Source organism: Buteo buteo, chromosome 2, assembly GCF_964188355.1.
Source record: "Buteo buteo chromosome 2, bButBut1.hap1.1, whole genome shotgun sequence".
Taxonomy (NCBI): domain Eukaryota; kingdom Metazoa; phylum Chordata; class Aves; order Accipitriformes; family Accipitridae; genus Buteo; species Buteo buteo.
Genome location: NC_134172.1, coordinates 20,304,994 through 20,315,700, shown reverse-complemented (window position 1 = coordinate 20,315,700; position 10,707 = coordinate 20,304,994). Strand labels below are relative to the sequence as shown.

The window sequence follows — 10,707 nt, the reverse complement described above, 5'->3', positions numbered from 1 at the left end:
ATTTCTCCTTTACAGGCCATACTGTCTACCTTAGGTGGCTGCCAGCACAGTTAGATGGCATTTTCAGATCTCATTAGTACTACACGTTTCAATGGTGCATAGAGAGCAGAGATGAAAAAGCAATGCAGTGTCAGGCTTAGAGCCTGAGACTGCTTTTTATCAGCCTAAAGCATAGGTGAAGTTTTGAAAAAGTGTTACAGATTTCTCATACTTCAGTGAACTGCAGATGAGTATAGTTAATTTGGGTAGGAGAAGGACACATTTACATCCCTGTTACAGAAGGGATACAAAGGTGATGTTTGGACATATGAGACGGAACTGCGTTTCCTATTTGAAGACTATGGACTGAGAAGTAGGACAGTTCTCAGCCATTATAACTAGCTATTTATGTCTGCATTTGGGTGGGGAAAAAGATTCATAATTGAAAAGGGCTTCTCATGTCTATTAATGGTTGTACCCAAGTAGCTGTGATACTCCATAAACTTCTACTCCAGGAGTTATGAAAAATCAAACATGAGGGATTTTGTATTTTATTTTGTATTTTAAACGAAGATATATCTTCAGTGAATACTCAAAATGCCGACTTAAATGATTAACAACACAATTCTGAACAAAAAAAAAGAAAATATTTATTTTTGAAGTTATTTAGAGACAGTAGGAACAAAGAGAAACACGAGAAGATGTAATGTAATTACTTCTGTAAGTAGCAGTAGAACAGAGGTGGAGTTTTCTGTAACTGAGATGTTCATGCATGGAATAAGAATAGCACTGAGAGCAATATTTTATAAAAGTTTTTTAAAACTTTTGGAGTTGTTTTTTTGTTAAGTTTTTAGAAAAATATTTAATAAAATATTTTATTTTATTAAAACAATAGATCTAAAAAGGTAGTACAACTACCAACTCTTGGTCAGACTATCACTGATATAAATTTGTGTGACATTAATAGAGTACTATAAATTATTTTAGTCAAAATACTTACGATAGCACAGGATAATCCCAAATAGTCTTCTACTACCTTCCCAACCTAATGTTTCCTATAAAAATAATGGCACTAGAAATACACTTCACTGAATTTGTTTAAAGATTTCCACATTTGGATGAGTTTATGATCTTTGACAAAAACATACCATTTTAGTCTTTCCTTTTTTTTTTTTTTTTGTATTCCTGCAGTTTTCTCTCCAGATCTTCAATTATGGACTCTTCCTTGTGTAGTTTGTTACGTAAAAGCTTCAACAGTTTTCCTGGTGAACATGCTGTGTCTTCTCCATTTATGTTGTAATACTTCTATTACAAGAAAAGATTCTTCAGTGAGACTTTGCATAAGCCTCATAAACCTTTTGAAAGCTACAGAATATTTTTTGTAATTTGAACACATCATAATGCATATTTTACATTCGAGAGTTCTGTTCTAGTATCCAAAATAAAATTTTACTGTATCTGACATTTCAAATGCTTAAACAAAAAGTGTGTTGTATCTAATACATAATCTATAATACTAGAGAATTTCAATGCACAGCAAAGAAAAAGGAAATTTGGAAAAAATTTGCATATTCCATATATTTTAAATCAAAGAATGTATTTAAAACATAAAAGAAATAAAATAAGGAGAAAATACAGCATAAGTACAGAATGAACAAAATCAACGATTAAAATAGTATCTTTGCATTACTGGCATTTATTTGTGCATCTTCTTGATTGCACAAGCAAAGTGTTTAAATTACATTAAAGGATAAAAAAGAGCACCTACAACAAATTATTTCCTTCTTATGTAGTCAAAAAATAAAAAATAATACTTTCAAAGAAAAACAACATGTGCAGCCTCCCTTTATACAGAACTATGTCTCCAAGGTGGTGTACTGCCAACAGCTGGCCATTAGGAAACACTAAGCTCAGAAGTGTGTTTGAGCTCTTCCTTCAGGAGTACCGAGACACCTATTTTCCAAGGTTAGGTGATTAAGTATCAGTCAACTTCTTTAAAATATTAATATTAGCAGAAATTACTATCTCTTGTGTAAGACATTAACATCTGTAGCACTCGCTGAGGAAGCGGAAGAAGTAGGGTTCAATTATTTCCTCAGCCACAGTGGACTCAACCTCAGTTAGTTCTCCTTTCTCAGAGCACCCCACCTACGAAACTACACACGTACCTGGGACCAGGTGAATCTCTACCTGGTTGCTGAAGCTGGACCAGAAGAATCCAAGAGTAATGCAAGATCTTCCAAAGACAAAGCAAAGCAAAGGGAACCTGACTCTGCAATCCCCTGGTGAGAAGAGTGCTACCATATGCTCCATGGCATTCGTATGCATTTTTCACCATGGAGTGATTACGTGAGCTGCACTTGGGAAAGAAAACTTTTCACACACAAAATGAAGTTTGCATTATTCTAGATGGTCTGTGCAGCAGTACGTGATCGCATGTAGACACTCACATTTTAGCTAGTCACACTTTGCTTTTTTAATAGTCTGTGGAGATTTAGTTGAAAGTTAGATGAGTCCAGAGGACAACTCAATTCACCCTTAAGTAGGTATCTAGCATTGATCAGATGAACTGTGTCCTAAAAAATACCTATTTCTCTGCCTTGACTATCAAGAAAGCAAGGTCAGCATAACTGCATCATAAACATGTCTACATTATTGATGAAGTGTTCCAGGAGACAAATGCCACTCCCTTAATTCTTCTCAGAAGTGACTACTTCCCAAAAGGAGTGTTTCTCTATCTAATTTTAAAAGGAACATAGTTTTTCTTCAAATAGTCTATATAGTCTACAGCGCTCTTTTAAACGAACTCTGCTTAAACCATTAAAGTAATTGCTAGGAACATTCCACAGTTCCCCCCCCCCCCCCCCCCCCATTTTACACTTGGTTTTGGAGCAGAATTTCTTTCTTCAAGTGATGGTGCTACATATCATTATCCAGGAATGAAGAAGAACAAATGTAAAAAATAAACATCTTTACTCTCTGTGAAGTCTTAATAAATCTTGTAGTTTCTTTCTTTACAGAAGATACCCCTTCCTTCACTGCTAAAGCCTAGCTTTTGCCTTCTAAACACCCACTTTAAGCTATGCAACATTCTTGAAATGCGTATCATCTTCTATCACTTGCTCAGTGTTTTCAGCATTCTGATTTCCTCTCACATCTTTTTAGAATTCCTCAGCCTCACAGTTCCTCATATCTTTTCCGTGAACTTTCCTCCTTTGCTTCACATTTCTCTACCGTGTTCTCTGAAACATCCACATGATTAATGCTGGTTTGAACTCATTTACCAGTGCACCTGTTCTCCTGTCCCTTCACATGTCTAGCAGATCATTCATTCTGTAAAAACAACACGTTCTTTTCTCCTTCCAGGATTCTCTATGATTTTCTACATACTGTATTATACAGTATGTGCTGTTAATATACTACACACACTTCCCACTATACATCTCCACTTGACTGGGCTATGTATAAACAACAGTAGAATAATTATAGCTAATTTTTTTTACCCACTACCTTTCCCAACTATCCATAAAAGTGTTTTATTTTTTTTTATTTCTTCCTTCCTTTCTTTCCTCTCTTTTCTTTCTTCCTTTCCTTTAAATACTGACTGTTTTGTCAATAAGCACAAACTTGCATGCTCCATTTGCATGTGGGGGCAGAAAGATGAAATTTAAGTTCTATACTTTCTAATTTGGATTATTTTTACTGTTCCAATTACATCCTGAAATCTGTTAATAAGTGAGTGGGACAGTCCCTAGAGGGCAGTACAAAGCCACCTGGAGTGCCCACAACTGGTCACCATTCTCTATTAGGTAGCCTTAGAGTTCAACTACCAAATTTATCTAGACATTTTCATTTTTTACTGAACCAAAGAGCATTTTATGTGATTACTATGTTTCTGCCTCCTAACAGACCCGATCACAGACTATCAATTAAAGCAAGGTCCCTTCATTTGCGGTGAATTAAAGTATGCTCATCCCTTCATTTGATTTGACTACCCTCAATAAGATGGAAAAGTGTGCACTGACTGCATATTTGGGTCTAATCCTACACTGCTTGACTACTTTGTGGTCTATTGTTTTTTACTAGTCAGGAAATTAAAACCTGTAATTTTTACTTTCTTCCACTGGTATTTACTAACATACCTCATTCATGTTGTAGTAACTACGTTACTTACCTAAACCTGTACTTGAGTATGCTAAACTGCATAAGGGGGGGGAAAAAACAATACTTGTAAAAACAACTGTATTTTTGCGTTAATTATTCTGTTTCTATTCCATATAGTTTAAATGCTTAGTCTTCACAAAAAATCCAATTACACCCTTCTCCAGATTTTGAAATGCAAAGCTATTCTCTGTAATTAGTTTATGACATATTAATACTCAGACCAGCAGTCAGCTACCACATTAAGAATTAAAGCCCACCTCAGTATTTGCTCTGAGAACAGCCAGTGCATCACCTGACTGTTGCTGGTAGCTTTGTAGAATTTGAACCTCTTTCTGCAATTCAGTGTGTAACAAATTACTGAGAACTTTGATGTGCAACAAAAGGACACAAGCAATTACAAAACCAAACCAAACAACTTTTATATATTCTTCTTTTCATTTAAGAAAATTAAATGCTCTTGAACTTAAAAAAAAGACTAAGCTCATGTTCCTTTTCTATAACTTTTTTTTGCTGTATTGATTTTTTAAATATTTGGTTTTTTAATGTTCATATCAGAAGCTTGAAACTGAGGCTTTATACATATTTCTCCCTTGCAGGGAGTGCTCACTAGCTGCAATATGATTGCCTGGGAGTGTTAAAGCTGGCATGGGCTGGGATTTACTACCTAAAGATCATTGACTACTATTTTCAAACACATGGGACAAGAACAGTCAATAATTTATCCACACAGGAAGTGTGCTACGTTTCTTGCCTATTAAAATATTGTTATAAAGTATTTTATTAGAAATAACCACACTACAATTTAAGAAGTTTTCCCAGATACGGTTGTTAATATGCCAAGTACAATGTAATCCATGTTCTCTTAATTGCAAATTTGCAAAGACACCTTAGTCACTTTTAAATCTATATTAGCACTTTTCTTTATTTCCTTATTTTCAATACTTCTGTGGATTACTTTTCATTAAGTAAAATATTGTATCAGTCTGCACAAAGAAGTTATATGAATGAGAACTGGCATCTAGTGAAGATTAATATGTAAGTCAACACGGATTTTTCTCTTTACCCATTTATGTAAAAACTCAATGTCTGTCAGTTGATCATTTACGTATTTACAAAGATTTGAAGCCTGATCTTCAATTTTTTTCTTCATATTGTGCTTGAATAATGCTTTTGTAGATGAACAAATTTTGCTGGAGGGAGTGAACAAGCTCAGAATCAAAATCTTAGTATTATTTATTTCTATATACAAAGCAAGCTACTCAAAAGAAAAGTGCGACTGTTCCATTACTCGGTTCCAAGATGCTGATGGCTAGATTCATTCACGTAAATACAAGCATCTAATGCATTTCTATGCCCTACAGTATCGTCTTTGGTCTATAACAGTCACTTGGGCAGGGGTCTCAACACCTGTCAAGAGTTCACAGCTTCACATCCATGCTTTGGACTTCTTAGGCTGTCAGCAGGAGTTTCCATCTGCAGAGTAAATCACCTAAATTTAGGTGTCTGCATAAGAAGTAGGTGAGGAATTTTCTGCTACAGGCAACGAAGTCAATGGAACTTGACTCAGTTGCTCGTGCACACATGGTTTAGTGTCAGAAGAAATGAGGTATGAAAGACATCTTATGCAGGGCTGGCAGACATGACACAGGGCTAAAGGAAACTGTCCCTTTCTGAAACCAGAGACAGAGGCCAAGTAGCATATCTTTAGACATCTCCACGGACTACAAAGACAGATTTGCACTGACTATATGGGAAGCTTAGATGCCCTGCTCAAAGATACCCCATGAGACACTTAAATGTAGGTTTCTTAATCTGTAGGCTGATTCTCAGCCCAAATAACAAATTTGACTGTTAAATAAAGTCTTGGAGCCTTCTATAATGAAAATACAAAATATTGCACCATTATGGTCTCTAATTAAATTAAAAAGTAATTATATGAAGAAAACTGTAATTACTTCTGCAGAACAAAACATAAATTATAAAAATGTGCCAAAATTAATATATATTGCCATGTCAGAAGTATCAATGACATCTTTGTAATGCTTGTTGTAAGCACCGCTCCATTGTATCACTCCTGTGGATGATAAAATTTTAAAACTGACATTAAGGAAACTGTAACTCATTAAATGGATGATCTGAATATACAATATTAAGCATCTATTTCAGTAGTCCCAGGCAAGGAAAGCATGAGAGTGGACCCTCAATATAAATACACCTTGTATCCAGATGTACAAAGTGTTCTCTGTTAAAGTAAAAACTCCCCCTCTCCAAACCTTCAGTACTGCATATTGTAAAGAGATTTGGATTCAATATTTGACAGGCAGAGAATATTTATGCAAGAAAAATATCTAGCTTTCTCAAAAAAATAACTAATTTAGGAAGACACAAGTATCTGCCAGATGGTAACTAGTCAGATTATGCAAAGGAGACCCACACATATGTATCAATACAAATATCAAAATGTAAGCTCAGAAAGTGGTCAAAACTTGTTTATAAATCCTAATTCAACACTCTGCAAAGTATTTTTATGGTAAAAAGAATAAAAATAACTGCATTTTAGCAACAAGTGACAGAGGAAGTGTTAAAGGAAAAGCATTCTGCTTGTCAGTGGCTCAGACAAGCAAAATACTCTGAAGTCTTTCAGGGATGTGAGGTAGAATGAGATATTGCTTCTAAAAATAGTACCAAAGCATTTAATTTTAGTTCTTATCTCTATATATACCATCAAAGAACTAAAAAGAAAAGGTTTTTTTTCCAGGAAATTAACTTTTTTGTGCACGTAATTACTTTATATCCTGAAGCACCTTCCTTCGTAATTCCTTACACAGTAAAGGGACAGAAACACCTCATTCCGATGGAACAGATCTCCCTCTGCAGGTCTCTAGAGGCACCCGTCTTCCACCACAAGTTGCTAAGGCATTTATGTTAAGCAGACTGCACTGTGCCTCCTTATGGACTGCACCCTCCCTCCCAAGTCTATGCATTAAATTTCAGTGAGACACTGCTGAAGATACACATATAATTGTGCAAGAGTAGATAATACATTTGGATCTTCTTTCTAATTTGCTTTTGTATGTGATTTTATTTAATCTCCTTGATCAGATGTGTGAGGTCTCCTTAGTCATAGTCATAACTGGTATCAGGCAAGTATCAATGGAACTGACAGGCCCACATTTAATTCCAGACTCTTAGTCACTATTAGATAAGTTTAAACCTTCAGAATTTTAACTTATGTTTATCTTTTTTTGTACATTAAACAATGTTAATCCCTACATAATTTCCTCTGATTCAGATAGCCAAGCAATCCAGTCTCTAATTCATCTATCAATACTTGTATATTATTCTATTTTGAAAACAGAAATTTATATAATTTAGCTGAAATAGGTATATGAAGACAGAAGAAAAGCCAAAACAGATTCCTTAAGAATTACACAAAACAGAGATGACAGTGACAAAAGTACACATTCTAGAGCATGAAGACGACTCTGTCTGTATGTACAGAAAGTATCTGTTATGATACTTTCCAAATTTACCTTGATTAAAGCTTGTGCAGCAATAGCTAGCTCCTTTTATTCTGGTATTTCTTTGATATCTGTTTGCGTAGCATGATCTGTGCTGTAATATCCTATTTTTAGGTCATCTGAAATGCAAGGCCTCCAAAACCAGACAGAATTGAAAAAAACCCTTGCAATATTACAGTACTTGCATTAATCAAGTTAATGAATCTTCTGCTAATAATGGAAATTCAGAGGCAAAGTGCCTATTTTTTTTTTATCATTTCACTTGTCTGACTTTTTTAAGATAGAGGAGAATTTAAAAAAGTGTAATAAACACATTAACAATTTGTATTTATGTTTGTTTCATGAAGACAAGTTTTTTTATTCAAATTACAAATAACAAAAAGTTAAACAACACTAAACATTATGCTAAAGAACATAAAAGAAAATGCTAAAGAAAAGAATGTGTTCTGTCAGTAAATAGATTATTTTCAGTGTTCTGTAGAGAAATATATCAGTCCAGAAATCCTGGACTGTAGATTCGGTTAGGAGCTGGATTTTCTGTCTCACTGATAAATTTAATTATTTTCATAGTGTTAACATAGTCTAAAAGACACTTACCATTGTTACATTTTTAATAAAAAGTTAGAACATCAGATTGTTAAAAACGTAACACTTCAACATTGTCAAAATTCCTTTCTGTTAGAAATGGATGGTGTCAGAAAATACTTGCCCAGGTCTACCTAATTAACAAGTCATCCCAACTGGGCAAATAGGTTAAGATTTTAATAGCATTCAATTGGAGGTGTTCCAAAGACCTCTTTACTTTGTGAATATTCAGATATAGTCCAAGTATTTGCAGCCCAGAAAGCCAGCTGTACCCTGGGCTGCATCAAAGAAGCAGGGCCAGCAGGTCGAGGGAGGTGATTCTCTATTCTGCTCTGGTGAGACCCCACCTGAGCACTGTGTCAGCTCTGGAACCCTCAGCACAGGGAAGACATGGACCTGTTGGGGTGCATCCAGAGGAGGGCCACAAAAGTGATCAGAGGAATGGAACATTCTCTCCTGTGAGGAAAGGCTGAGAGAGTTGGGGCTGTTCAGCCTGGAGAAAAGAAGGCTTTAGGGAGACCTTAAAGCAGGCTTCCAATACCTAAAGGGGGTTTATTAGAAAGATGGGACAAACTTTTTAGCAGAGCCTGCTGTGACAGGACAAGCGGTAATGGTTTCAAACTAAAAGAGGGTAGATTTAGACTAGATATAAGGAAGAAATTTTTCACGATGAGGGTGGTGAAACACTGGAACAGGTTGCCCAGAGAGGTGGTAGATGCTCCATCCCTGGAAACATTCAAGGTCAGGTTGGACGGGGCTCTGAGCAACCTGATCTAGTTGAAGATGTCCCTGCTCATGGCAGGGGTGTTGGACTAGATGACCTTTAAAGGTGCCTTCCAACCCAAACTATTCCATGAGTCTATGTGAAACTCCCCACTGAAGCAGTTGCGATCCCAGCTGTAAGGCTGCCCTGTAAGATGCACAGTGCAGCCAGAAAGTCTGAATTACCATGGGCTCTGTAAACTTTAATTTAGTGCACAAATAGATTACTTTTAATCAAACGTAAAGGCAGATTCTTCCAAAACAGAAGAGGGAAGTGTACACCAGATACGGTCTTATCCCTGCCGGTCCCCAGAACAGCAGCAAAATACAGGGAACGTTGTTAAATAGGTAAGACAGAGGTATTTAGGCGAGAGCTCGGCCTGTACTCACTCCAGGAGGGTTACCGACAGCAAAATTCAGGATGCGTGCGGTTTCACGGTCGAAAGCACCGCGGAGCGGAGTCCCGTTAACACCGTCCGGGAACGGCCCTCGGCCCCCGCCGTTGTTAAACCGGGCGGGATCTCCACGGAGCGCGGTGGTACCCACAGCCCTCGGACAGCGACCCGCCGCCGCCGCCGGGGGCCGCAGCCGGACGCCGGGTCAGGCCCGGGGCCCCGCCGCCCGCCCCGCCACCGCCACCGCCCCCGCCCCCGCCCCTCACCGGCGCTCGGGCTCCGGCTCCTGCGGGCGGCACACGGCGGCGCCAGCGGCTCCGGCGTCTGCGGGGCCGGGCGGAGGGCCCGTGGGCCGGCCTGCCCGCCCTCCGCCGGGGGACGCCGTCGGCGGAACCGCGGCAACCGGGCCCCACCCGCCAGCCCCGCACGCGGCGCCGGTCGGGGCGGCCAGGGCGGCGGCGCTTCCGCCCGCGGGCGGCAGGAAGTGACGTGCGAGGCTGGGACCGGTGCCGGCGGCGGAGTCGGGGTCGGCTCCGCCGGTTCCCCCCGCTGCGCCTTCCCCCCGCCCCGGCCTCTGCCGCAGAGGCACGGCTTCCTCCCACCGGCCCCCGCCCGCCGGCCGCCCCCGCCCCGCCGCGGCCCCCACCGGCGCTGCCGCCGCCAGCAGTCGCCGAGCAGGCCGCCCGCCGCGGGAGCAAAGCCCGGTGTGTGGTTCACCCTGGGAAACCTCCCCGAGGGGAGCAGAGCCGTCCGACCCCAGCGTCCCATCTGCCGAGGGGCAGAACGCTCTTCGTCCCTCTCTCCTGGTTGCTGCCGGGCCGCTGTTGCTCCGCGAATCATCTCGCTTTCCTTCGCGATGGTTTTCTCATCCCACACGCGTTAATCTACTTCGGTAACCGATTCCCCACCCTCAGCCAACCTCCTCGCTGTTACAAGCATCTGGCGAACGCAAGACTTGCTATTTGAGCTAAAAGCGCTGTTAAGTTGAGAATACAAATGGCTAGGTCCTCACTGGAGAGTAACGGTCTGAGGACACTTCATGCACTCCAGGTAAATTATTGTCAGGTCAAGAAGCCTTTTCCCCACATCGTGGGATGTTTCAGAGAATACTGCATGTAGTGTGGGACCCAAGCGCAACAATCCCCACCTCATACTGAACTTCACCCACTTCCCCCTCCTCCAGTCTGTTTGAGAACAGAGGTGAGACGTTCAGATGGGCATTTTGAGCTGCGTACGAACGAGAAGGAAAGGTGGAGGAAATACAGAATAGCGGCTTAGGTGCTGGAGGTGGAAGAAGAAAA

General features: G+C 39.8%; 1 protein-coding gene across 1 annotated transcript; it reads right to left on the bottom strand.

Moving 5' to 3' along the window:
- Positions 1-610: 610 nt before the first annotated feature.
- Positions 611-10,246, bottom strand: C2H10orf67 (chromosome 2 C10orf67 homolog). The gene is given in 6 exon segments (XM_075022649.1): positions 611-1,284; positions 4,401-4,475; positions 5,207-5,284; positions 5,286-5,351; positions 7,677-7,827; positions 10,053-10,246. Coding segments are annotated over 6 exon segments (717 nt in total). The 3' UTR covers positions 611-1,131.
- Positions 10,247-10,707: the final 461 nt, after the last annotated feature.